The sequence below is a fragment of the Tenrec ecaudatus genome, chromosome 12 (genome assembly GCF_050624435.1).
Source record: "Tenrec ecaudatus isolate mTenEca1 chromosome 12, mTenEca1.hap1, whole genome shotgun sequence".
Classification (NCBI taxonomy): domain Eukaryota; kingdom Metazoa; phylum Chordata; class Mammalia; order Afrosoricida; family Tenrecidae; genus Tenrec; species Tenrec ecaudatus.
Genome location: NC_134541.1, coordinates 128,735,786 through 128,763,522, shown reverse-complemented (window position 1 = coordinate 128,763,522; position 27,737 = coordinate 128,735,786). Strand labels below are relative to the sequence as shown.

Sequence of the window (27,737 nt, the reverse complement as noted above, 5' to 3'; positions counted from 1 at the left end):
AGGGGTGAGTAAGTGAATGCATGAATGAATGAGAGGGAATGTGAATGTATGAATAAGTGAGTCAAGGGATGTGTGAATGAGTGAATCGGTGAGTGAAGGATGTGTGAGTGAGAAGAGTGGGACACTACTCAGCCCTGCACCGACCTCACAATTGTTGCCATGTTGTAGCTCCTGACTCAGGACGGTGCCGTGCACCCCTGAGTGAAACCCTGCCCAGGCCTGCATCTTCCCCACAGTCGTCTGGACTGACCACTGTGGCTCAGAGAGGTTTTCATGGGCTAGTTTTCAGACCATAGATCACCAGGCCTTTCTTCCTAGTTTTTCTTCATCTGGACACTCCACTGAAACACATTCAGCATCACACAGGCCGTCTTCATCCCCAGCACGTTCACTCCGTGGTCGTGGGCCAGGCACTGGGGGAGAGACCATGAGCAAATTGCAAGGGCCATGGGCGCACTTCCCCCAGTGCAGTAGAGCCGCCCAGGTCTTGCCATCAAATCCAGATGAGCCCTGCTGAGCACCAACCTCGGCGCCCAGAGCAGGGGCCTGCCCGCGGGTCACACGGAGTCCAGTGGCTCCCAGGAAGGTACAGATTACACCAGGCTCAGCACCTGAATGCCAAGCCTGGGCCGCTTCCTTCTTTCCCCTCTCTCTTTCTTTAATAATTAGTATTTGTAATTACATGTGCAGAGCAAAGCCCTGTTCTTTTAGGAAGCATTATTTTAATCAGAGGGTTTCGTTTGCTAATTTTTGGAACAGGAAGCGGAGGGAGCAATGTTGAGTGCATTCCTTTGTTCTGTCGAGGTGGAGGGGAAGCTACCTGCTTGGCCCCTCTCCAGGGGGAGCTCTCGGGCTTTTCTGCCGCTTGGGTTTGGCCAGACTAGTCCTGCCGCTGGGGCTGCACAGGGCTTTCTGTCAGTAGCTTCGTAGAGGCCGACTGGTCTCGGCAGAGCGATGTTGTGCAGATTAGTGTGTGTTCCCAAGGAGGCCACCTGCTGTTGCATCTGTCCCTGCCACTCTAAAGACGTGGCTCTGGCTCTGTGCTCTGTGGCCAGGCCCTGGCAGTGCCACGTGGGCCTCTGTCCACAGAGCAACTGTCTCCAGGCAGAAGCCAGGCCTGCCTGCCCCAGCTACCCGCCCTTTGGGACAGGTTCCCCCCCCCACCTTCCCCACTTGGATCTTAAGGGGTTTCCCGTCAGTGTAGTTGCAGCTGGGAGCACCGAGGGACCCCAGGATCATGTGGTGAGGCCACCATTGAACTCTCAGAGGTGCTTCACGGCAGCATGGCATCTGTACATGCAGCGGGAGGAAGGGGGGGGTGGAGAGTCCTGTGTGGTGAGCGTTGCTTCCACAACACCCAGCAAAGATGAGGGAGGCCGCAGACAGCAGGCTACGCGCCAGGCAGCCATGCTTTTGACCTTGCCGCGGGGTGAGAGGACAGCACCCTGAGAAGGAATCTGTTTATCATGTGGGGAATTCGTGCCGTCCTTGACAGTCTGCCGTGAGCAAGATGGATGGCCTGCCAAATCGGTCCCTCGCACGGGTGAGTCTGGGCAGATTCGCAGTACAATTCCTCTGCTGCCCCGGAGACAGAAATAGCATGTGCCGGCTTCCCTGCCCAGTCGTGCGAGGCCCCGAGGTGAGCGAGCCAAGAGGAGAGATCCGATTTGTAGGGCTCTGATTGCCGCGGAGAGAGGATACTGTCCCTTTCTTCTGCCTATTGCGCCTGTCTCTTACGTCTTACACAAACCTGTTTCAGTGTGTGTGTGTGTGTGTGTGTGTGTGTGTGTGTGTGTCGGGGTGTCGGGGTGTGGGAGGGGAGGAGTGTTGAATCTGATTGTCCAGGTTTGAGGACACGCTTTGTGTGATCCCCGAGCTCTGTACCTGGTCCAGACAATAAACAGGTTTCTCTGTGGTTTTATTTGAGGCCTTGAGGCCGTGCTCTCTGTAGGTATTTGGACAGACTCTTCCTCCCCCTGGAGAACATTTTCCATCCTTCCGTCCTCATGACTTTAAAATGGGTTGTGAATCCCGGGTGTGGTATGTCCAACAAAGGGCATGCCGAGTAGATGGTCAATCAGGGTGAGAGTAGTCTTCAGGTAGCAAGTATTTGGGGTGCCACATCTAGGTGCTGAGTTACCTGTTGGGCCGAGAGGAAAGCAGGCAGGAGCCAAGCCTACCCCTCCCCTGTGCCATCTGTCTGGGCCAGAGAGCCAGTGCTGGCCGTCTGGTGGACCCTGCACATGTCCGCCTCCACTGGGCGGCTCTGTACAGTGGGCTGGAGAGTGTACCAGGCACAGCCTCAGCAGCAGCAGATTTCACACAGTGCCAGGCACTCCCACAAGCTGACCAGTCCTCCTGGGCACAAGCATTTTCTCTCCTTGGAAAACCATCCCTGACAAGGATCTAGCCTATTGCGTTGGCTCCTAAGGGTCGTGATACGGGGAAGCCAGAAGGTCCCACTCACCCATCCCCAGAGCATGGGTGACAGTTTTCCTTGGGGACTTAGCGCCGTGCCAACGAGGCAGCGGTCCTTCGTAAGGAAGCAGAGAGTGGAGGCCACTTGCTCACCCCAGCCTGGCTCGTGTGCCAGAGCATGGCAGAGGGGAACTGAGTGCTCCTCTTTCACAAGCAAGCAGTTCCGGCAAGTTCCGGGTTTGTCCTAGAAGCCCGACACAGAGGAGCGGGAGACAACGGGATGCTCTTCTCTGGGCTCTCCTTGGCTTCCTCTCAGCATGAGCAGCGTGGACCTTTCTGGGTGGTCAGGGTGAAAACCAATCTGGGGCGTTGAGCAGGCGCTCACGCCAGGAAGACCCTGCACTGGACGCTCTGGGAGCCAGCAGGGAGGCCTCCCGTTTCCTTTCCAAAGGTCTTCTTTGTAACGTACTGACCATATATGTTAAGATAGTGGGAGGCACAACTAGCAGCTAGCAGTTCAAACTCACCAGCCACTGTGCTCGCAAAAGACGAGGCTGGCTGCTCCTGTGACGATTTACAGCCTCCGAAGTCCAGTGTCAGGGCGCTGTGAGTCAGAATGGACTGGATCGCAGGGGGGTGGGTTTGGGTTTTATCTGAGGTCTTTTGTTGTTACTGTCATTCTGAAAGATAGGGACAAATTATGACAGTAATTACAATCCTGCCAAGGTACTTGCGCATTAGAGATGTTAGCGTTTCGTTAGAAGTCGTGACGGGAACACGATGAGTGTGAAGGATGGCTTCTCAGTAGCACGCTCTTCCTGCATGCCTTCAGTAGCCTTGTATTTAAAATCTGAGTGTTTCTTCTGTTTGTTTGTTTAGTTGCCATCATCCTTTTAAGCAAAACTAGAGGTTCCTCTCAGTCAAAAAGCAACTCTAAGACAAGTCATCTCGATCCTTGTGCGAGGCATTTAATTCGTATTTCTTGGAAGAGTCAAGTCAGTGTACATGGTGAGGGATCGGTATTTTAAGCCGCGGTTTCTCCTGTGCTTCAATTACAGAAAGCACTCCAAAGACCTCTGCCAGCTGCAGCCCTGCGCCTGAGTCACCAATGAGCTCCAGTGAGTCCGTGAAGAGCTTGACAGAACTGGTCCAGCAGCCGTGTCCCCCCATCGAAACAAGCAAGGATGGAAAGCCGCCCGAACCTAGTGACCCGCCAGCCTCCGACTCCCAGCCCACAACTCCACTGCCCCTCTCCGGACACTCCACCCTCAGCATTCAAGAACTCGTAGCCATGTCTCCAGAGCTGGACACCTACGGCATCACCAAGAGGGTCAAGGAGGTGCTGACGGACAACAACCTCGGTAGGCTCTCTCGGCTGCGGCTGCTAGGGCAGCAGGCGGGACCATGCTTCCTGTTTGAGTCTGTGCCACTCAACTGTGGGAGGAGGGGGGAGCAAAGCAGCAAAGCCCACCTCCTTCCGCTGAGGTGGAGGTCAGACCATCTCTGGAACTCTCCTGCCTTTGCCCAGCTCTTGACACGGGCCATCCCTGCCCCCAGCACTCTGCTTCTCTCGGCCCCAGAGAACTCAGCAGGCCAGACTTAGAGTGACGCGGCTTATTAAGGAGCAGGGCACGACTTGGGATCAGGATGAGCAGGTCACAGCTCAGGGTGGCACCAGTCAGGAGGCATGTCGGCAGTGTCCCTGCCATCGTCGCCGGTGCCTCTGCTGCTGGCGCTCTTCCTTCTGCTGCTTCCTGTTTCTGAGACGCCTCTGTGGCCTGCGGGCTGCTTCAGCATGTAAGCACCTCGTCAACTTTGAGCCATGGCACTCCAACCAGGGCCACAAACTGACCAGTCCCCACAGATGCCTCATGTGCATGGTAGGCTAGACCTCACCTCATTTGCATGGCTAATCCCAGAAGGGGGAACGCTTTTACAAGCTACCTGTGAAGAGCCTACAACTGTCTAAAGTTGTGCCCACTGGGGAGTGAATTAATTGTGCTCCTACAGGCCAATCAGAGCCCCACTACCCAACCCAACCCACCTCCGGCCCTCCTCTGGGACCCCTGGGAAACCCTGTGTGGGCTCAGGCTCAAGCTGCCCGTCCAGAGAGCTGGGCAGGGTCCACCTCAGCCCAGCAGTACTAGGGCCTAGAGTATGGCTTAGTGGGAGGGTGGGCCAGGTTCTTTGTCTAAATCCCAATTGTTCTCGTTACTGGTTGTATGATACTAGGTCTACTCCCACTCCTGGCACCCCCTGAGGAGGGCTAGACCCAGTTGGCCTCCTGTCAGGGTGGTGTGAGCGGCCGTGGTTGGAGCACCTTGCCTGGCAACTAGTGCTCAGTACCCTCAGCACACTGACATCCCTGTTGTTCCTGCTGCTGTCTCCATGCCCCTGGAGAACTGAGCCCATAGCTTGGCCCAGCAGGGACCACAGCCACCCAGGGGCATTAGCGAAGAGGCTGGCCCTGCTGCTCTGTGTCACCGCCCTTGTCCACTGCCAAGACTTTAAGGCTGTCGGCGGCTCTGAACCGCACTTCCATTGAGTGGATTCAGTCTTGTCGGCCCTGGACGGCAGAGTAGACCTTCCCCTGTGGCTTTCTGAAACTGCACATCCTTACAGGAGTAGCAGCTAGTGGTTTCGAACTGCTGTAACCCAGTGCACCTCAGGGCTCCTCTTAGGGGTTCCTGGTCATCATTCATCCGGTGTGCTCCTGCAAGGTAGCACTGGCCAGCCCTGGTTCTCCTGACTCCGCGCTCCAGAGTCTGGAAACTACCATCGCCCGAGTGTGGGTGCCCTGTTTCCTGGGTGCAAAAGTCCATTCAAGGGGCACAGTTTTTCTCTGCAGTTCACGTTAGGACAACTCCAAAGAGTGCCTGGAAGAACCTACTCTGTCTTCTGCCTTGTCCCACGGTTGGGGGGAAAATAAGGGGAGTGGCAGTGAGCCAAGTGCCTGCCCTGCTCTGTGGTGATTGAACAGCCTGGGGCAGGGCAAGCTTGTACAGTGGAGGCCTTCAGCCCCACTGCCTCTGCAAATCACTGCCCAGAACAGAACAGGGGTTGGGGGAGGGGGGGGGGGCGTCATAGCCACTTAGGATGGTTTTCATTAAGTCCTTCACAAAGGCAAAAATTCACCTCCTTTTGGTTACCTAGAAGAGCCCTGGTGGGGTAGCAGTCGCTCATTGAGCTGCGATCTGCATGGTCAGCGGTTCGAAACCACCCGCAGCTCCTTGGGAGGAAGACTGGGCTTTCTACTCTGGTCAGCAGCGACAGGCTCCGGAGCCCACAGCTGCAGTTCTGCTCCAGCCCCGCTCCAGTGCCCCCCTAGGGGGCGGCAGCGCCCGCTCTGGGAACCGCTGTCCTGACTGGCCTCTCTCCTGAGGTCATCTTAGTGGGATGCGGACCACGCTCGGTCTGGGGTCCTGTGCTCCTGGTGAGTCCCAGAAAGGACAGGATGGTGTGTGCACGTACATTTTAGCAGGGGGAGGCCTGTGGCTTTTTCTGGGTCCAAAAGGGACTCGTGGCCAGAGACAGTTAGAACCGCTGCAGTGACAGCTCAGAAGGGCTGCCGGTAGCCTAGGTGCACCGAGCGGGGAATGAACTGTTCATCTACGGAAAACTCATTGGAATTAAAAGATAAAGGGATTTTGGCCCCCCTGAACTTTCTGGAAGCCCCCTCATACTGCTTTCCTGAATACAGCTAGCGCCTGAAAGGAAGGGGGCATTTGTGAGATGCGAATCAGGTAGAATTTCCTCAGCCACACCAGAAAGCCATCAAGGCCATGGCGCGTTTCACACCAATATCTAGAAAGCAGAGAAACAGGGATGAGAAGAATCAGTCAGCCTGGCTCCCCAGTTAGTATCCCCTGTGCAAAAGTAATGACCTTCTCAGGCTCCATGCTCTTCCAGGGCAGGGCATTTCCTACCACACTTACGTGGAACCCCCTTCATAGAGGAAGGAAGGAAAGAGCCGGCTGCCCCACCAAGGGACGAGGGAGGCACCTAAGACCCCCGTGCATAAACCTCCCCCAGGTAGGCCAGGTTCTGGCTGAGTCTCATTTGCACCTTTCAAAGCAGTGACATTCTCAGCCCACTGTTGAATGGCTCTTGGAGAAGTGAGTTTATCTGTTGGCCTCTGAGAAAAAAACAACCCAGAACTAGCAGGATGCCGTCAGGCTCTTCCAGTGAGTTGCTCAGCGATAGCTCCCAGTCTCCCGGACTCGGGACCCACTAGCCTGTGTCTGCAGCACAGCCTCGTGGGGCACCTGCCCTCTCAGGCCCTTGGACCTCTGGGGTGACCCCTCTCTGTGTTCTTGTTTCCTCCAGGTCAGCGCCTGTTTGGGGAAACCATCCTGGGGCTCACCCAAGGCTCCGTGTCCGACCTCCTCGCTCGCCCCAAGCCCTGGCACAAGCTCAGCCTGAAGGGCCGCGAGCCCTTTGTGCGGATGCAGCTGTGGCTGAACGACCCCGGCAACGTGGAGAAGCTGATGGACATGAAGCGCATGGAGAAGAAAGGTACCAGTCAGCAGCCTGCTGAGCACACCGCTCACCTAGGGTGCCCGGGGGGCTTTGTCTACCCTGCAGCCTGAAGCCAGGGCCAGTTAACAGCATAACATTTCCCCCTCCCCCCACATCTCTCGCAGCCTACCGTCTCCCCGCCACCCCATAATCAGCTCCAGCCACTTCTCCATTCTTGGGCTGCACCCATGCTGCCGTGGGAGACTGAGGAGGCTTTGCTTTAAATCCCCCACTTGTCCTTGTCATCTACCCACCTTCTCCCAAGACACTGGCCCCAGACCAGGCTTCCTACAGACCCCAAAGGGCTTTTTCTGCCTCGGTGGAAGAGTCCCCTTCCCTGTGCAGCTCCCACACCTAGAGCTCCTGAGCCTCCTCGGATTGTGGCTCTTCCTCCGCTCTCCTTGTCAGCCAGGACGGCTCTGCCTCTAAAGCCCGCAATCCAGATCCTCCACTCGCTGACCACCTTCTGCCCTGGCCTCGTCTTTGTCTCTCCATTCGACCCTCCCGTCGTCCTCTTTCCATCCACCCTTCCTGCCCCAGGCACTGAAACACCACGGCCCGTCCCTGCAGCCCCCGCTGGCCTGTATCATCGGACCTCCACTGTCTTCCACTTCTCCCCCCCAACCTTGGATTGGTGCTCCTGCTGGTTCTTGCTGCCAGCTTCTTTGGCTCTGGGTCCCGCTCAAGAATGCCCCCTAACCAGATGGGTTGATGGCACCTCTGACTTGTAGTCTTCCACCTTGGTAGAGTCTCCTAAGTTTCTCCCCAGCACCCGTATTACCCATGCCTTCTCCCTGCCACCTCCCACCACCGTTTCACAGCACGTCTGCACCGTCTCGAGAGTCCTTTCAATCCCCTTCCTCCTGCCTTCTGCTGCATAAAGAAAACAGAGGCCGCTAAGGTTCCACTTGGATCTCTATGAGCATGTGTGCATCTCTGCCTACCCAGTCTCCTCTCTGGCTCTCTCCTACTTCCTACGTCCAGGACCCATCTCCACGCGCCTCCAGGGGTTCCTCCCTCACCTGCAGTCCAGCTCTCTTTTCTGTCACCTCGCTCCTCGGCTTAGCAACACTCTCAGCTCTCATCTCTAAGAATCAGTCTTTCTCTCCCTCTCTCTCTGGTTTCCAAATCGTGCTCTCTCTAGTCCAGACCATCCATCTGAGCCTAAGACCCATTTATCCATCTGTCCACTGGGCATCTTGATGTGAGTGACTTCGAGACCCCAAGGTCAACATGTCTGAGACTGCTCAGTCGTCTTTCCTCTCATCTGCTTTTTGTGGGTTGCCCCACCTAAAGCCGCCACTGCAGCCACCGCCACGTCATCACCCGAGCCATCCTTCCCTCTTCTGCTTCCTTCTTCATTTAATTGGTCGCCAAATCCTGTCAGGTGCACCCCAGTTCTAACGCCAGAGAACCCCTCTGCCTTCCCCAGCTCCATTACTGTTGTTGCTATGTGTGCTGTTGTGTTGGCTCCAGCACACACAGGGCGGAGTCCAACTGCCCCCACAGGGTCTCAAGACTGTCGAGTTTTGCCTCATGCCCTGCTGCTGCAGTGAACTACTTGTTGGGCTGCTCACAGCAAGGTCAGCAGTTCAAACCCACCAGCCCCTCCCTGGGCGGAAGATGAGGTTGTCTGCACCTGGAAAGACTGACAGCCTTGAAAGCCCTAGAGAGCACGTCTCCATTGTCCCAGAGTCCTGGGGGCTGTTGAGAAGGACCCCACAGCAGTGAGTGTGGGGCTGGTTAGCCTCGATGGAGACAACACTGCCGCCTCCTTGCCCTGAACAGTAATTTAACCCTTGAGTCACCAGGACTCCTTGCATTGACGCTACGTCAGCTGCCATCTCTGGCAGCCTGTCTGAAATGCATACCTGACCATGCCATTGCCTCAACGCAAATCCTTCCCCGCCCCTTGACCGTCAAGGTAAAGTAGAAAACGTTGGCCCTACCCTGACTCCGCCCTTCTCTCCAGCTTCAACTCCACCAGCCCTCTGTGAGTGCCCACTCCCAGGTGTGCGAGCACACGCCCTTGCCAGCGGTCTGCCAGTGCCTCCTCACATACTGTCTGCAGCAGCCTCTTGCCTTCCCCCCTCAAGCCCGATTTTCTCCCAGCTCATCCTTCCTTGCCCCCTTAAGATTTCTGTCTAAACAGCCTCTCCGCTGGGAAGCTTCTCCCAAGCTCTCCCGGGGTCAAGTTGTGTGCCTCCCCTATGCCCTGTGGTACCGTGCTCAGCTCCCTCACCCCACCGCCCGGTGGTACTCTGCGTACGTCGCTGTGGCCCCCACTCAGCTGCTGGCGCTGCCAAGACAGGCAGATTACAACAGAGCAGGCCTGCAGTGAGCGTGCGCCGGGGCACAGAGATGCTCTCGTCAAGAGCGGGCAGAAATGCCAGCTGCCCCCATCGCCAGAAGGGCCCGGGTACCAATGGCCTGTGGTCAGGTCAGGGGCCGGGTGTGGGCTGTGTGACTGGGCCCACGTCTCAGCCTGGCACCTCTTCCTCCCTCCGCAGCCTACATGAAGCGGCGACACAGCTCAGTCAGTGACAGCCAGCCCTGTGAATCCCCCTCCGTTGGCATTGACTACAGCCAGGGCGCCAGCCCCCAGCCCCAGCACCAGCTGAAGAAGCCCCGGGTGGTGCTGGCCCCTGAGGAGAAAGAAGCGCTGAAGCGAGCCTACCAGCAGAAGCCATACCCGTCCCCCAAAACCATCGAGGAGCTGGCCACCCAGCTCAACTTGAAGACCAGCACCGTCATCAACTGGTTCCACAATTACAGGTACGGCCCTGTCAGCACCCTGGGGGTACCCCCGCCCTGCCCGCCCCAGCGAGGGGCTGATCTGCACTCAACAGTACTCTGTCTGCTTGGCCCACGGCACACTAGGACTGAGAACGTGGTGGGGGGTCACTTGGGTAGCGCCTGTGATGGCTTCAGGTGTTGATTTGGTTTCTGCTCTGGAACCTTTTACCCCAAGTTGTAGGCCAAGTCTCCTGCTCAACAGTGCATAGTTAGATTCAGCCCACAGCTGCCAGGACCGGAAAGGGTAGGCGCCCCTGGTTCCATCGCATGACCGTTTACTGCCGAGGGGTGTTTTCTTCTTTGAATGCTTTCTCGGGCCTTTAAGAGTTAAGAGCCCGGGTGGAATAGCGGGTTACACATTGGGCCACTAAATTCAAGGTCAGCGAGTTCAAAACCACCAGCGGCGTGGTGGGAGGAAGACGAGGCCTCTGACCCCATCCAGCATGCATGGCCTCAGGAACCCACAGGCACGGTCTCCCGTGTCCCACGGGGTCCCTGGGCATCAGAGTCGACTCGATGTGAGTGAGTTTATAGGACCATGACCCAAACTGAAATGTATTGGCCCCTTCTTAGGGGACAGTTGGTAAGCTCACAGAGTCACTGAGCATCTGCCCAATTTCCAGACCCGAAGCTGGGTGTTTTGACCAGTGTCACACCACATGCTCCTCCCAGCTATGTAAGGGATCTAATCACACCAGTCATTTACGAAGAAAGGGCTCATTAACACCCCACCCCACTCCCCACCCCCAGGAGAACAAGGTGAGCGGGGGATGGAATGTTTGGAGCAGAAATGGGAACTCACTGCAGGATCATGACTTGTTGATCATGGCTATATCCAAGGCCCCCCACGACTTGAGCCCCTGATAGGCATTTCTGCTGAGGGCCTGCTCGGTGCCCAGCTTGCCTACCACTTACCATCAGTGCCTCATTTTTTTTAAGACCCAAGAAAACGACATAGTGGGCAAGTGGGTGCCCCACACAGGCCAGTACACAGTGCAGCCCGGACCCTGGGCTCCCTCAGGGTTGAGGCCAGGACAGGCAGTGCCTAGTCACAGCTAGGCAGCCCCTGGGGGCTGACAGGAGTTCTTTCGCTGACCAGGGGCCCCTGCCTCTTCTGGCAAGGCCTGTTAGAGAGTCCAGAGGGGCTCAATCGACCTCCCAGTTTGTGACCAAATTACAGCTTTTCCTTTTTTGAAAAAATCAGTTGGGCACCTAGTACTCTTTTGATTGCTGAGAAAGGCACAGCCACAGTGCTCGCATAGCAGACACACCCAAGGGACCTGCTGCCTGCGTCCTAGAACCAGGGACACGTACCTATCGCGGCAGTGCTGGCCCCAGGCAGGCCTCCACACCTGTGCACTGGCTCCCCTGTGTACAAAGAAAGTAGACCAACGGAGCACAAGCAGCTGATTGATCCCCATATGTGCAGTTGTGTCCACACAGAGGCAGAGGGAAGCCAGGAGTGACAATGACAGGGCTTCCTCTGCCTGGAAGGAAGCTTCTGGGGGCTGGACCGCAGTCTCCCCGTGCCCCAAGAGCACATCCTGGGACTGGGGGTTGAAGTTCCCTGGAGGCCCAACAAGCTCACTTTTACCACCAAGACACACAAGGGGGGGCATGCCTCTGAGCTAGCACGCCTTCCCTGGGCCCCACGCACTTCTCTGCGTGTCGCACGACTCGGCAGGAGCACTTGAGGCTGTGGGTGACTGAGTGTAGAGGACAATTTCCAAAGCCATTCTCCTGGCCCTGCTGGGGCTGCCTTCTCCCCAGACCCCTCCTGCAGGCCTCAGCTGCACTGGCAGTCATGGCCTCTCCGGGTGTCTCCGTGGCTGTCACGTAATGTGGATGCTACCTTTCTGTGTTTCACGTGAACGTGATTAAGTGCACACCTGAAACGGAGAGGCCGAATTGCAGTTTCACACCCCACCCCCACCCCCACCCCAGGCATCGAGTCCATTCCAGCGCTTAGCAGCCCGGGCAGAGCCGCGGCCCCTGACGATTCAGATGCCGCAAAGTTTAAGGGAGCAGACAACGTCCTCTTCCTGCACACAGCCACTAACGGTTTCCAAGCGCTGACCTTGCAGTTAGCAGGCCGGCTGGTAACCTACTACCTGCGCCCAGGGCTCCTACCTGGGGAGCCATCCAAAACCAAGCCCAGCCACTGCCATCTCGGCAGGGCCAACGTGCTGCAACCTTCCAGGACAGGTTAGAACTGCCCCTGTGGGTGTCCGGGAGCATCACTCTTTACGGGAGCAAACAAAAAACACCTCGTCTTTCTCCCCAAGGAGCAATAGGGGCTCCAAATGAAACGAATGAGGCCAGAGCCAGAGAGAGGTTTGGCCAGTGTCTTTGTTTCTGTTTCCATGACTCCGCGGCAAAGCAGTCCACCTGGAGAGGCAGGCAGAGACCCCGTCCCCTGCAGCCCCTGGAAGCAAAGGGTCGGGCACGAGATGAGCAGGGTGTTGAAAGACGGTTGAATTAGCAGCAGGCTTTAGAAGAGAGAAACGAAAGAGCAGGTGCTTGAGAAGTGCTGCGTGCCAGGTCGCTCGGACCGGGCTTGCAACTCCGAGAACCGCAGCACCTGCCTGTGACTGGTCACCCACCAGTCAAAGTGCAGACAGGGCCAACTCAGTGCCGACCGCCACCTCCCACTCCACCTGGCCAGCCCCACAGAGCTCCACATGGAGGGTTGGCTGAGGAAAATCAAGGGAATTGTTTCCTGCCCCGCTGAACTCTGCAAGACTGATGCTTGGGTCTTTTTCTCACCTGTTCCCAATACCCCCACCCCACAAGGGAGTCCAAAGTAACGGGCTGCTCTCGATGGGTGCTCACGTGGCTAGCAGGATTGTCACAGGAAATCCAGCTGTCTGCAGTGAGGGCGGGGCTCCATTTTTACCACCAAAGGCTGTAGGGGTTGACGGTTGGGCTGGTAGTGTTCCACCTCGTATGACAGACACCCCAGGTCCCAAGCTCCAGACACGACTGTCTCTTCCTACCCAGTCCTTCCGCCCCTTCAGGGAGCCCTGGTGGCATAGTGGGCTGCTAACCGCAAGGTCAGCAGTTCAGAAACCACCAGCCCCTCCTCCGGAGAAAGACAATGCTGTCTACTCCCATAGAGTTACAGTCTGTGAACCCCACAGGGGCAGTTTTACCCTGTCCCATCGGGTTGCTACGAGCCCGCATCGATTCCAGGGCAGTGAGTACCCACCCCTTCCAAAGCAGGATACTTTATGCATTGAGCTGCCAGCTGCAGGATCAGTCATTGGAAACCCCTGGTCACCCCCTGGAGAAAGAACTGTGAGGATGCCACAGGCCCCCGGCAGTGTTTCGTTCTGTTGTACTTAAGAGTTGCCATCGTGAGTCACTGGCAACAAGCAACCACCACACTGTGGGGTCGTGCGCAGTCTCAGAACCCACGGGGCAGCTCTAGCCTGCCCTCGAGGGCCACTGTGAGTCGGAATGACTCGAAGACACAGTTTGGTTTGGGGACTCACCCCTTCCCTTTCGGCCCTCTGGCCCTCACAAGACTGCTGGGGATTAAGAAGAGTTACTTTCTTGTTGTTTTTATGGTTTGGGGGTTTTGGTTTTTGCTGCTGCTTTTTTTTAAATTTCTAACTTATGTCTTGAGGAGCCCTGGTGGAGCAGCAGAGTGCGAGTTAGGCAGCTAACGGCTGCTAACTGCTAAGTTGCTGGCTCGAACCCACCTGCCGCTTCTTAGAAGAAAGATGAGGCTTTCCGCTCTTGCAAAGACTTCCGCCTCAGAAACCAGAGGGGCCGCTGTATTCTGCCCTCTGAGGTCCCACAGTTCAGAGTGGACTCGGTGGCTGGGTGGTTGGAGCAGTTGTTCTTTATTTTGGGACCTAGGCTGCGCATCTCATATCTCACTGACTCTTAATAACATCCTGTGAGGAGGGCACTTTTCTCAACGTTTGCCAGAGAAGAAGTGGAAGCTAAAAAAAAAAAACCTCCCAACTAGTAAATGGCAAATCCGATTTCAAACGTGGCTCCTAAAAGACTGCGTTCTGTGTGGGCCAGGGTGCCCCTGAGATGCCCAGCCCAGTGCTTTGTGGGCCATGGCCTGGCTGGGACCAACTCTGCATGGCCCTTCTAACCTCCCAACTCCCAGAGTGAGGCATGACGAGACATTTACCCCACCTGGCATTTCAACCGCCAAGACGCTCACAAGCCGGCCAAGAGCAGATTTAACCTCACAGCCTAGTGCCCAGGACCCCACCTCAGGGGCTCTCAAGGTGACCGTAGAGGAGGAAAGTTCACCCAGTGACTTCTGGGGAGCTTTACCAGACCGTGCTCTGTGACACTTGTCATGTGATCCTTCCCCAGGGACAAAGTTTAAAGCTCACCAGCCACACAGAACATAACTCCGCCGCAGATAACACCCCCAGTAGAGGCCGGACCTGGCAGACTAAGTACAGCCTTTCTCTCTCTCTCTCTCTCTCTCTCTCTCTCTCTCTCTCTCTCTCTCTCTCTCTCTCTCTCTCTCTCACACACACACACACACACACACACACAGAGTTACAGGTACCAAGTTACCAGGTAATCAAAAAAAATACCACTTCTAGGGTTTCCAGGTCATACCTGCACGTGGCCACTCCAAACAAAACAGATTTAAACACGTCTGTGTGTTCAGTGGGTGACTGCAGATAGGTTTCTGCTGCAAAATGGGTGCACCTTAAAGTCCCTGCCCCCAAAGGCCCAATGAGAACAGTGGTTTTCAAGGGTCGCTGCAGGGGCAGGTACATTCAGGGCAGAGAGGTCAGCCCCTACGGCTAGGGTGACCATTGGAGTAGTCTTGATGGGTTTTCTCAAAGGACATGGCACGATCAAAACGTTGTAGGGAAATGAGAACTGCTTCCGAGGAAATGCTTTCCCAGCAGGACACTGCCACTGTTCACTCCTGAGAGTAGTGGAGGCTGTGCGACAAGACTCGTTGGGAAACCTCACCCCAGCGACTCCACTGCCTCGATCTTGTCCCTTCACCCTTTTTGTTCCCCAAATCTGAGAATATTGAGAAGGAAGACAATTTGAGACCCTGGCAGGTGTCTAAGCTGCCATTGTGAAAGAGACAGAATTCTGTGGGGAAGCATTAGAGGGAAGGCACCCTGTTTTCAGAAGCGTGTGTCAACTTATATGGGGGATATGTTGAAAAACAATAGCTTCCCATTTTGAATAAAGGGTTCTATGACTTTATAGCAGTACTTTTTTACTTACCCTCATACAAGTACATATAATGCCAAAAATTTCACCATAATGGAGCCTGTGGAACCTGCTGGGAACAGGACTACTAGGTGGCAAATATGTCTGGAAGCCGTGATCCAAGGCCATTTTTCCTGGCTATAAACACAGCCTCTGAAACCAGTAGAAACTCATGGCTCTTCTTGAAATTGAAGGTGTTTATGGCTGAGATGAAATGGAATTTTACTTAGGCAAGAGATGTTTTTATACGTACAAAGCAAAGAACAACACAGCGACTCCTGGCGGCATACCTACCGAAACCGGAGTCATCAGGGGAAAAGTAAAAATAAGTGCATGCATATTACCCCACCTGCTTTCTGCAGGCCTGCTCTGTGCAAGACACTGAGCTTGGTACTAAGTGATCTAAAGATGCTCTTCCATCAATGGTTTGCTTACTCTCAGAGCTTTCATCAGCTCTAGGGAAGAGACACCTAGAGACGTCTAACGGCCTACCTTATTGACGTGAGCTATAACTTGGGAGCAAAAACAGACTTTTCAGAGCCCATTTGTGGTGTCACCCAGGACTCCCCAAACAGAAGGCCTGTCCCATTAAGAGATGGCAGTGTCCTAGGAAAGTACCAGCACCTACTGTCCACTGTAGGCTGAACGGTGACGTCAGTAAAATGGACTCAATTTGCTGGAGCACTTATTTGGCCTCTTGATTGAAACATGGCCCTTCCCAGTCTTCTCCCTTCAGAGGAATCGATTAGTGGACAACTCACAATTTGGTGAGTCTCTACCCTAGCCTGGACCAGTTACACCGAACTCTGTAGGTGAGAGCTGCGAGCTGAAGATTTTCTCTTTGACTCTTTGCTAATAATCGGTACGTTCTCATGAAGTCCTGATGAAGAAGCAGTGGTTCCCAGGCAACCTGCAGGTTCATTTATGAATTCAGTCAGGAGTTATTCCTTGGGAAAGTGGAGAGTAGATGGGACCCTGAGGAGGTGAGCCAGGGCCATGGCATTCCGTGGCCAACGGTGGAGCTTCATCGCAGTGACAGGGGATTGGTGCCCCAGGCAGGAGTCAGCTTCTTCAGAAGCACCAAGGAAGAATGCGCTTGGGAAACACGGAGCACCGCACACGCGCTCTTGTAGGTTAGCAAAGGCAGTCGGTGAGGCAGGAGTGGCGTGACCTAGCAGGCTGCTGGGAAGTCAGGAGGCCACCAAGCAGTTCTGGCCGCCCTCTGTGGGTGATGGGCATGGACCCTTTGGGTGCCTGGGCAAGGATGTGGGCGGAGATGGTGGGCTAGGGCGCGGTGACCGCTCTGATGGGACCCTCTTTTGCAGTCACCTCAAGAGGCTTCCAGACAAATGCACCCCTGGAGGGAGGGCCTGCCCCGTGGGTCGCCGGCAGCCCCTCACAGGCCTCTCCTCGCTTGTGTCCCGTAGGTCCCGGATCCGCAGAGAACTGTTCATTGAGGAAATTCAGGCCGGGAGCCAGGGCCAGGCTGGGGCCAGCGACTCCCCGTCGTCCGCCCGAAGCGGCAGGGCAGCGCCCAGCTCGGAGGGCGACAGCTGCGACGGCGTGGAAGCCAGCGAGGGCGCGGGCGCCGCAGACAGCGAGGAGTCGGGCGGCCCCGCGGCCGCCGCCAAGTCTCAGGGAGGGCCGGCCGAGGCCGCGGCCCTGGAGGAGCGCGAGGAGGCGCCGCGGCCGCCGGGGAAGGCGGAGCCGCCTCCCTCCGGGACCCCGACCCCGGCCGCGGACGACGACGAGAGCCGGTCCCGGGCGCCGCCGCCGCCCCCGCCGCCGCCGCCAGAGGGCGCCACGGAGGTCCCGGGGCCCGCGCCAAGCCCCGCCCCCGCCGCCGCCGCCGCCGCCGCGGCCGGAGAGGACGCCGCTACCTCAGCCGCCGCCGCCGCCGCGCGCGCCCGGGGCCCGGGCCAGGCCCGCGAGCGCGCCGCCAGGAGCTCCGCCTTGCCAAGCACCAGCGGCCCGCCGCCCCCGCCGCCGCCGCCGGGCGCGCGCCGCGCCAGCTCGCTGCAGAGCCTCTTCGGCCTCCCCGAGGCGGCGGGCGCCCGGGACTCGCGCGACAGCCCGCTGCGGAAGAAGAAGGCGGCCAACTTGAACAGCATCATCCACCGCCTGGAGAAGGCCGCCAGCCGGGAGGAGCCCATCGAATGGGAGTTCTGAGGCCGCCCCCGCCGCCGCGTCCGTGCGCCCGCGCGTCCGGCCGAGCCGGGCCGGGCCGCGGGGCAGCACCGGGCGGGCGGGCCGGGCCGGCGGACCGCGCGCACTTAGCCCCGCGGGCCACGGGGCAAAATCGCCATAGGCCACGGTGCATATAGAAAACGGAGCATTACGCCGTCGTGTCGTGTCTTCGAGGAGGCAAACGGAGATGGGTGGTCGAGCTTTTGTACCCTCAGTGTTTTTTTATTGCCCGAAGTGATTTCCACAGGTTCTGGAATAACTCTAATACAGCTTTGCCTTGCGCCCGCCTCTTTCGTGTGGGCTTAAAAAAATCAATCCCACAGATTAAAAGGGGGCTTTTTATCTGCCATCTAATGGCTTCAGAGCGATAATACACTATTATCTTCTTAAACCAGGAAAAAAAAGGGGGGGGAGTGGGGGAGGGCAGGGATTTTTCAGAAAAAAAATTTAAAAAGAAAGTTTTTGTAGCTGTTCAGTTGCCACTAAGAGATTGCACAGTCAAACCGACTCTAAACACACTAGTTTGGATTCCTAAATATTTTCAAGAAAAGAATCTTCTCGTTTGAAACTTTGAATTAAAATAAGACACATGTACTCCACCTATTTTTTAACAAAAAAGAAAAGTCACATCAGGAGCCGATGTGATGTCGTGGTAGCTGACGTAGTGTTTTCTTGTACATGACTAGAATCCTGACACGTAGTGCACAGTGAGTCACAGCTTTAACTGACTCTGGCCTTTTGTGACCAGGGTCTGTTTAATACACTCCATTCTAGGCCAAATCAGGACAAAAAGAAAAGATCCGAATCTAGGTATTTTATAATCTGCTTTTTAACCTCTAACCGCAGAGCACGCTGATCAGACCTCATATCTGGGAGGTTTAGGAGACAAGTTAGAACTGTAGCACGTCCCTGTTCATTCTGTTTAATTTATGGTGTCGACGTCTGTGTACAGTGCATCTGCACACGTGCGAGCACTCACGTAGCAGGAAGTAGGGCCCCCTCCACCCCCGCGGTTAAGGCCTCGGCCTGGGGCCCTAGTGAGAAGCAGGGGTGCCACCCCTTGTCTTGTCGACAGCACTCTTAACTTGGCACTGAAGGTACCGGGCCTCACCACCCTCCTGGGCGCCTGACGGACCTGAGCCCTTCCTAGGGGAAGATGCTCCCCGGGCCTGGGTAGGGCTTGCACACACTCCTTCCCTCGCTTCCCACCACAAGCACTGATAACTATGTTGAAGTCGTGGGAAGCTTTCTTCCCTGCACGAGAGGAACAGGACCGTCTGGGCTCTGCGCCCCCACTCCCACCATCGCCGCCGCGCCCCCCACCCCACAGAAACGGGACACCTAGACGTTGATGCTCTTCACAGCCAGACCAGACCATTTGCCCTCATTCACTTTGCCTCTTGGAAAGTTCTTTGATGCACAGCCCAGGACAGTCTAAGTACAAATCAAAAGTCTAACTTGTCTCTGACCCTCCTGTTGTCTTTATGTATGTGCGTGAGACTAGAGGTGGATGAGAGTGTGCGTGTGAGCGTGTGTGCAGTTTTATACGTCTGTGTATTTTCTTAATTACCTGTGCACACATAGAGTGCATTACTGCCACCTTTTTCAATAAGCTGTTTTATCAGTTACGGCTTCTACAAGTTTGCTAATCTAGACTCCTTTATTGCCATATCTTTAAACTAACAATAGATGATTTCGGTATATATATATATTTTTTTTTGCTTATTTATAGGTGCTGTATTTTATTATCTGATTGTTAGGAAGGGATGAAAGGGGCAAATATTCTTTAGAGGGATAGACTGCCGGCAGTATTGGGTATAATTTACAAGATGTAGTTGTCATACTGTATATTACTGATTGAGAACTTTTTGACCGTATTGTGTATCATTGAAACCTTTGTCTTAGGTCAACATCTTTGGATGACATTTTAATGGTGCATTCATTTCTTAAGTTGAATTAATATTACTTTTTTTTAATTTGGGGAGGGTGGGAGGGAGTTATAATTTTCAAGGGATGCTCCCGCTATTACACCTCAGTGTGCTTGTATTAATTAACTTGTAGGACTTTGACTGTAAGATGTGAAACCACATTTCTTGCATGATGTTTTAGAAATCCTGTATTTCATTTAATTTACAGTCGTCTAGCCTGCAACTGCAGCACTTAATTCCAGATTTCACCAGTTCAGAGTCACTACACTAAAGAGACCATGCCTTTGTTCATGGATACCAAGTGTTCCGAAGGCTCTGGGAGGCTAGGAGGCAGGCCGCTGGGTCATCTGTTGGTGGTTGCAGAAGCTATCTCTGAACTTGAACGTAGAATTCAAATTGGAGGAGCTTCAGGGTGTGTGGGGGGGAGAGGGGTTACCATCCAGCTGGTTCAGGGGCATTAAGGAGAACGAGTCCGCATTAGCGACCCTCGGGCCAGTGAGTAGCCGACAGGACTGGAGTCCTCTCCAGGAAAACCGCGAGGGAGGGGTGTCATCTTGCGCGGTGAAGCCTGAATCATCACGAGAATGAAAAGAAGACGTGCTGGGGGGGGGGGGGCTGTAGGCTTAGTTGCTTTTGTGTTAAAGGCGTGACCCTTATTGACAAAGGTGTTCGGTCCGAGGAAATTGAGAAGTGTAGTTTTGTCCATCCAAATGGCCGAGTAGCCGGCCACCTCAAAAGGCCACTTTGGCTCTCCCAAGCAATTGAATCGTTTTACTTGTTTGTTTGTTTGTTTGGGTTCCTTGAAGCCTGAGGAATTGGTTTGCGTTGATTTCCCTTCTGTCTTTTTTTGCCAGGCCCCCATCTGAGTGCTCGATACAATCAGTTGGTTAAAGTTTGCTTGTGGTTCTGTGTTTGTATTTTTTTCTTTTCTCGATTATTTATTTTCTTCTCGCGTTGCATTTTTGTTTTGTTTTGTTTTCTCTTTTGCGATCCCAATCCCATGATCTCTTGTGTTGAGTTATCACTGTCTGTAATTCTTCTAAGAGCCGCCACTAAATGGCACAGAGACATGTGGAGCGGGAGTGTCCCCCTCCTTTCTGGGCCCCTCGGTTTGAGTCTAAGGGTTGCTCTCTCATCTCGATAAGCAATATTCAAGTGCCTTGAACAGCGTCCTCTTGGTGTGCTTAACTCTCCGCTGGCTGTCGATCCAAGCAGTAGCTCTCATAGGCCGCAGACACCCCACCCATCTCTGTGCTCTATCAGTTTAAAAAGCTGATTTGTACCTCTCCCCTGGGGTGAGGTGGGGGGAGGGGGGAACCAGTTTCATGAAAAAACACTAACATTTAATTACAAGCTCCATTATACCATTTTAAATGGCTTATTTTTGTTCATTGGAGGCAGTGCGCCTCATGCCAGAGCTAAGGGTTTTTTGGTTTGGTTTGGTTTTGTGCCATTGCTTAGCTGGCTAAGGCTAGACTCTACGTGAAATGAGTTTGCATGTGGAGCCTCTGGGCCCTCGGTGCCTGCCCAAGTTAGCTTAGGTTGTCTGAGGTGGAGGGTGTGTGGGCTCTGTCTGTTGTGCTCTGTTCTTGACCCTCCCATGCTCACGTCTGCCCCAGAAAAGGGGATCTTCTCCCCTACCTGGCTCCCAGGTCACCTCCTCTTCCAAACCAGCCCCAGACCTCTCTTCTTGGGAAAGGTTTGCCGTGGTCAGTTAGCTCAGCTCCTTGGTTCTTAGAACTACACTGAACTCCTGCTGGGGCAGAGCCTGGCAGACGATGGCGCCCGGACCAGATTGAGAGACGTCTCCAAAAAATGCGAGGCTCTCGACTCAGATGACAACTGCCAAACACTGGCCACTGTGCCTGTCTCGGGAAACCCCTGAGGCAAGAGCGGCGGTTTGTGGCCTCGCCTCGCTGCGATGGCGCCCCTGTACTGCCAACGCCCGCGTGCTTCCTCCCGGCCCTGTGTCCCTTCTGCTGGCAGCTTTGCCTTCCTCCCCATCTTCAAGTCTCCCCCGTCCCAAGTTCCATGCTGGTTGGCATTTCCGGCCCACAGGGCTGCGGAGCTTCAGGTTGAGATTTCCTCTGCTGTCCTCATCGCTCTATCTGCTGCCCAGACCTGGGTGGCCAGCCCGAAGGAAGCAGACCACCCCACTCTCCCACCCGGCCTGCCTCCCAGCCAGGGCCACAGCAGCCAGGCCACTCGCCTGCAAGCCACGGAGGCAGGGAACACTCTAGGCACCAGCCAGAGAGCAAAACCGACCTGGTAAGCTCAGGCGGGTGGCTCCCATGCAGGCTGCCCTGGACTCCACCCCCCACCCCACCCCCACACTCTGTGAGCCGCGGCCATTGATGACCTCCGACACTATGCAATGCTCCTCCGTCGTCCCCGGGATTAGCACCACCGAGCTCACGGGAAACAGCAGAGGAACCGGCAGAATATGCACACGGCCTACCTGGATGAGCACAACGTAAAAAGGCGAGAAAGGACTGCTTTGGGCGCTGGTAGGAGCCTGTGCCTTAAATGCAGTGTGACAGGCACCTCTGAGCAGGCCTGGACAAACCAGAGGCAGCCCTCAGCCACTCCAGAGCCCCTCATCAGAGGCCAGTGGGAGGGGGGCAGATGGAGCCACACAAGGGCATAGGTATGTGTAGAAAGGGCCGGTAGCCTGTTGCTGGTGTTAACTTGGGGCTGGAAGCTTGGCTCTGGGAGAACCAGGGACCCCCTGCTCCTCCCTGGCTGCCCTTCCTGTCTTCACACTCCTCATTCACCCCCTGCTACCTCACTGACCCAAGTTCCCCAGGTGACAACACTCCACCACGCAGAGCTGAGAAACAGCGGGGAGCATGTCTTGGCCTGTTGCGCAGGCGCTGCCTGTGCCGGGAGTGCGCGGGGCTGTGTCTCCTCGACTTCCACCTGTTCCCCAAGCCCGCAGCTGTTCTAAAGACTCCACGCTCTGCATTTCCTGCTCAGCTGTTGCGATCCCTCATCCTCAAGCCCCATGCCCTGAGCTGCCCCGAGCTGGCCACATGAGAAGAACACCCTGGCACTCCTGCCTGACCCTGGTGACTCTAATTACTGGGGCTTTGTTGTCCCCAGTGGGGGGTGAATTGAGCGCCATGGGGAGTGCTCCTTTGGGGCCCTATACGGGGCAGGAGAGGATAGGACTACATTGCCCAGCTTTCATTCCAAAAAAAGAAGTGACCGTTACTGTCAGGTGCCGAAGAGAGCCCGCTCTCGAGGCCGACTGTGGGCACACGCGTGCTGGTCGCCGGAATCGTCCCCCGCTGGAAAGAGCTTGGGAGGGGTCTTCATGATTGGTGCCATCCTCGGGTGCTTCCCCGCAGAGTGCAACTTCCTTTAGGCTTGATGGCATTAAGGGAGCTTTCGTGCGCCTGCCCGCCCCCGGCCAAGTCCCAAAGCAGCAGGCGGGGGCATGGCTCCAAGGTCCCACCTCCGAGAGCACGTGATGCTCGCACATGTGCGTCCTGAGGAAGGCCCCACTCGCCAAGATGCGTGTTCCCTTGCTGCATTTTGAAACGGTTCCAAAAAGACCCAGCATGCCAGGCACTGAGGTGACCTGGAAGCTGAGGATAAGACCCTGGGCGGGAAGCAGTCAGAAGATCAGGGGGCACGGACACCTCCAGCAGAACCTAAACTGAGCCCTGGGCTCCTGACCCCAGAGGTGCCCGCAGCCTGGAAGGCGAGCCTCCTGTCCCCCATACAGGCACTGCCCCTGCCCGCGCCCCCCTCCCCTGCCAAAGAAATCACGTCCTTGCTGTCAGCAGCAACATCTGAGCTTTCGGTTTGGGATGAAGTGACATTTAGCTTTAAACAAGACATTCCCAAAGCACCTAGTCTTCCTCCCCCCTCCCCACCCCCCAAAAAAGAATGCTAACTTCAAAAGTTGGGCATTGCAGGCGAAGAATCCTTTGAAGGAAAAAAAAATTAAAAAGCTAGCGCGAGAGACGTCGGGCGTTGTATGCACGTACACTTGGCCCTCCGAGCCACCTTGTAGACGAAGCTCGGTTTGCTCCGCAGGGCCGTGTTCGTTTCCTCAGTGATGTCACGGAGTGCGCAGCGTCTGCCGCTGTCATTTCTGTCGCGTAGGCTTTAACGTGGACCACAAAAGATGCTCTGTGCTATGTATCACGCTTTCTGTGATCAGAAAGGAAAGGTGCCTTATTCCCCCCCACACACACACCCCATGTCACCACCACACACCCCACCCCAAGAAGCAGAAGCACAGCATGTCCGGAAGCCCTGGGACCTTGTTGGAGACCAGAGCCCACCGATCAGCAAGATGCCGGGAAAGAGGCAGACACGGGCCTGCTTTTCTTTTGCTCCTACCCAGCCCCACTCTCACTTCTTGTCCTGTTTTTCCTTTGCTTCTCTCTCTCTCTCTCTCTCTCTCTCTCTCTCTCTCTCTCTCTCTCTCTCTCTCTATCTCTATCTCTCTCTCTCTCTCTCTCTCTCTCTCTCTCTCGGTTCGTTCTTGTAGTTTGCTTTAAATGGAAAGCACTTAAGGAGATGACCGTGTGTCAGAAGCTGTGTGCAATAGAAGTCCTTGGGTTCTGTTGTTCTTCATTTTTAAAAGACAAGGTCTTGCACAGCAAATGAACTCAGAGTAAGCTTTAGACCAGGACAATTCAGGTTGTGGAAGGTTTGTTCACTGTAGTCCCGTTGGTTTGTCCACTCAAGGCAAAGCAGGCTGGCCCCGCCCCTCCAGCCTCCGCCTCAGCCTGTCCCCGTCTGTCACCCGGAGCTTGGGCCTAGGGCCTGGGGACTCCGGGCCGGCTTTCTACAGGTGAAGGGGGACAGGGGTGTCCGGTGGCTCAGCAGCTGAGACCCCTGATGCCCCGCCAGGCTGAGTATCTGTGGCCACACCATCTCTTCTAGCACTTAATCTTTTCTCATTGAGATGGGCTGACTGCTACTGACTGACCCGCCCGTGTGTAAGCATGATGAAAGGGTGTTTCCTTGAGAGGGGGGAGGGGGGAGAAAAAGAAAATATTTCTATCCTCTTCTATTTATTATTAGGTTTAATCATTTAAAGTACTTATCAGGAGTGTTTTGTGTTGTTGTTGTTGTACATGCTTTTTGCCACCACTCCAGTGGTTACTGCCCTCTGCTTCCCGCCCCCCTGAGCGAACCCAAGAGGGGCGGGGTTCGCCACCAGAGTCGGCCACTCGCCTCCCGTGTAGCCACAGGACAAAACAGAAAAGCAAGGGCAAGAAAGAAATGGTGGTGTCTCGACCGGCAGCTGTTAGCATGAGAGAGTTTATGAACAAACAAAAGCCCTCTGCCAGTGTCAGGGAGCCCGGGGGCAGGGACCCTGGCGTGGGAGGAGCTGCAGGGGAAGCTTGGCCAGCAAAGCCAGGCGCAGTGCCCCAAAGCCTCCTAGAGCCTCTTGGTAAGACTTCTGGGTTCATGAAGGTTCCGCATGCACCCCGGTCAGCAAGGGCGTGGCGGCCCGGTCAAGAGTATTAAGTTCAGGTGAGAGAGTGGTGTCCCACACAGCTCACGTGGGGTGCTACGTTTCTGTTGGTTTCCTTGCAGACCGCGTTGGTCAAAAGCCCCATTTTGTGAAGCAAGCAGCGTCTCTCTGTAGCGACTGAGGCCTGAGACCCTCGGCCCTTCCTGTGCTGGGTGGAGGGCTGGTGGATTCGGGGAAGAGCTTTCTGGGGCCCAGAAACACAGGCAGCAAGTCACCCAGTGGGTGCTGGTGCGGTGGGGCTCCCTCAGGCCTGTGGACCTTCCAGAAGGAAGCTCAGCCAGGCCCAGGCAAGGGCCTTGCCTGCCCCACCGTGGCCAGGAGAGTGGCCACCTCCCCTGCAGGGCCTGCCGGCCACCCCTTCACTTGGAGACGGGTTCCCTTCTGTGAAACTGCTGGGGGTGGGGGGTGGGGGGGCCCCGATTTTGTCCTTGCCTATATGACAGAAAGCCCTCTAATAAAATAATTGCTCCAACCACCCCCTCCCAGAGTTCCCCCCCTTTTTTCTCTAATTAGTCTATGCATTTCTCCATCTTGCCGTTTCCTGCCTCTTTTCTTGAGAAAACGGGCAGCTCATGTCCTCCCCCCTCCAAAATACTGTGCGTTCTGGGAGTGTGAGAATGTGTTCCAAACCCCTTCAAGCATTTCGAGCAGCTTGTTAGCAGACGACACAGAAACCCAGGTGGTTTTGCCGTGGCCCCTCCCCACCGAGGAGGAGACCAGCCCCCCGCCTTTGTGCAGTAACTACTTGCCCTGGAGAGTGTGGTGGCATCGCGGTCCCATCCAGACTACTAACAGCACAAGACAAACCCCACAAAGTGGTGGACTTCTTCCTGAGAACTCTCAATAAGCTCCATTTCCCTAACCCCACCCCAGTGTATTGTGGTGTCTGACATTTTTAGCAGTATTTTATATTTTCTGTAACGCACTAAGTCTTAGGTGTTTTTTAGAGCTCGTTTGTTAATACAATCACAGATTTTTTTTTTAAATCCTCACAGAGACCCAGTTGACCAAAAAAAAAAAAAAAACAACAACACACAAAAGAATTTTTTTAAAAACAAAACCAACACACATAAAAATAACAAGAGCATCATTTTTGTACAAATCGCTTTGAGAAGCCTCAGTTGTGTTGCCGTGACTCATACCTGGTTATGTTTTGGGGTTGTTTTTTTTTTTCCTTTCTTGCTCTTCATTTCAACACTTAAGAGTCAAGGTTGATCTGGCTGGCGGGGTGTGTGTGGTGGGGGTGAGGCACCCGTCGGCCCCTCGGCGTTGTCCCTTCTGTCTTCTGTTAGCCATACGATGTTTGTTCTCAGCACTGTACAAGTCCCTATATGATATGGAGAAGCAATATCACTGTATGAAACTCACACCACGTATTATTACGATTCACTAGCACCCTAGGTGTGCTCATTGAAGTAAATATCTTTTATACAAACACAGCACGTGTGGGTTTGTTTGTTTGTTTGTTTGGGGAAAGGGCTCCGGCCTGAGGACAAGCAGCAAACACTTGCATTCTGGGTCTAGCGCACCTGGGTCATGGCCGTGCTGGGAAGTGCTCCGGCCTGAGGACAAGCAGCAAACACTTGCATTCTGGGTCTAGCGCGCCTGGGTCATGGCCGTGCTAGGAAGTGGGCAGCGGGGAGCATAGCTCCACGTGCTTCTGGGGCATGGCGGCCGGGTGTGGCTGCAGCCGGTCTGGCTCTCCATCCCCGGCACACAGGAAGTGCCCAGTAAGCTCGGGTTTGTGTTGCTCCTCTCTGTCATCACCTGTACCCCTGATGTACCCTTGAATCCCATGTGGGCATTCCGCTTCCGGTCTGTAAACTGGGAATGCCGTTGCCTGGCACATGGGTGGTTGTAAGGCCCAGGAATGATGGCGTGAAGTGCTGAGTGCAGCCAATAGGGGTTGCGGCTTCAGTAACGAGGGTAGCCAGCCTTGGCCCTGGGCTCGCCTGCGCTGTGGGGTCTCGCCTTGTCCCCAGGTCCCGACGTGAAAGAGGACCAGCCAGGGCTACCTGTGCACCACCTGTGCCCCTGTCTCGTGGCTATTCTGAAACGGAGGGCGCCTGAGAAAGGGGCCCCCTTTGCTGCAACACAGTGGTTACTTGTGGGGCTGCTAACCACGAGGTCCGCAGTTCAAAACCACCAGCCAATGCACAGGAAAAAGATGGTGGTTCTACCCCTGTCCAGAGTGAAGTCTCAGAAACTCCTAGGGGCAGTTCTGCCGTGGCCTCCAGCAATGAGTAACCTCCAGGGCAGTGGTCCTCAACCGTCCTCACGCCACGACCCTTTAAGACCGTTCCTCATGTGGTGGTGACCCCCAACCATCAGATTATTTTCATTGCTACTTCATCATGGTAATTTTGCTACTGTGAAAGGGTCATCAACCCCCCCCCCAAGGGGTCGTGACCCACAGGTTGAGAACCGCTGCACTAGGGTATTGCCTCGATGGCAGGGAGTTTGGTGGTTTCCCCACCCCCCCCCAGGCAGGCTCCATGCTGGGGTTCAGGGGCTCCTCAGAGGTCGCCACCAGGTGTTTGTGGTTCTGTAGGTGATTCTGGTCTTCAGGGCTCCTGCGATGTGTAAGTGTCCTTTCTTCCTGATGGGGAGCCGTGCTGGGAGGATTTGTCCTGGGTTCTGCATTGAATTGTGGCTTCCAGAACAGGAAGCACTGGGCTTCTACACACAGCCTCGTCTCTGTGCAGCAGAGCCACTGGTGGCTTTGAACTGCCAACGCTTAGCCCCCTGGTGCCCCCAGGGCTCCTCAAGGCAGTGAAGGGGCATGAGACTCCCCCAGGCCCTCAACTCTCTCAGCCTTGTCATGCCTCCCTTCCCCACCCTTATGTGATGGGCTCTGCGGCAGGCTGGGAATGTCACTCCGAGGGTCCCGGGGTGGTCTGTCTGCTGGTGTTGACAAAGGGCACCACGGAGCTGCCATGGGGCAGGTTGCCTCCTGCACGGCACCTGCTCCATGCTGGCACGGGGACACCTCTGCTTCCTGGGGGGCAGCTCTGGGCACCAGGGCTCAAGTGACCGTCTCAATGTTGGTGGGGGGGGGGGGCAGACTTGTGGTCTGAGTTGAGCTCACCCAAGGCGAGTGATGGGTGGTCAGACAGCTGGGGGATTCGACTGGGGCCCATGGGCAGGCCAATCCAGGACACATGGACTCAAAGCAG

The 27,737-nt window shown here is 55.5% G+C and overlaps 1 protein-coding gene across 9 annotated transcripts in view; it reads left to right on the top strand.

Annotated features, from left to right (window-relative positions):
- Positions 1-27,737, top strand: part of CUX1 (cut like homeobox 1) — a 382,248-nt gene that overhangs the window by 339,366 nt on the left and 15,145 nt on the right. For 5 of the 9 annotated variants that reach the window (XM_075564907.1, XM_075564906.1, XM_075564905.1 and 2 more), the window contains 4 exons: positions 3,477-3,779; positions 6,745-6,933; positions 9,447-9,711; positions 16,374-25,592. The exons of the other annotated variants lie outside the window; for them this stretch is intronic. In XM_075564907.1, coding sequence (XP_075421022.1) covers positions 3,477-3,779; positions 6,745-6,933; positions 9,447-9,711; positions 16,374-17,115 — 1,499 coding nt within the window. In that variant the 3' untranslated portion in view covers positions 17,116-25,592. Of the gene's footprint in view, positions 1-3,476; positions 3,780-6,744; positions 6,934-9,446; positions 9,712-16,373; positions 25,593-27,737 lie in introns of those variants that run through there. 9 annotated transcript variants of the gene reach the window in all.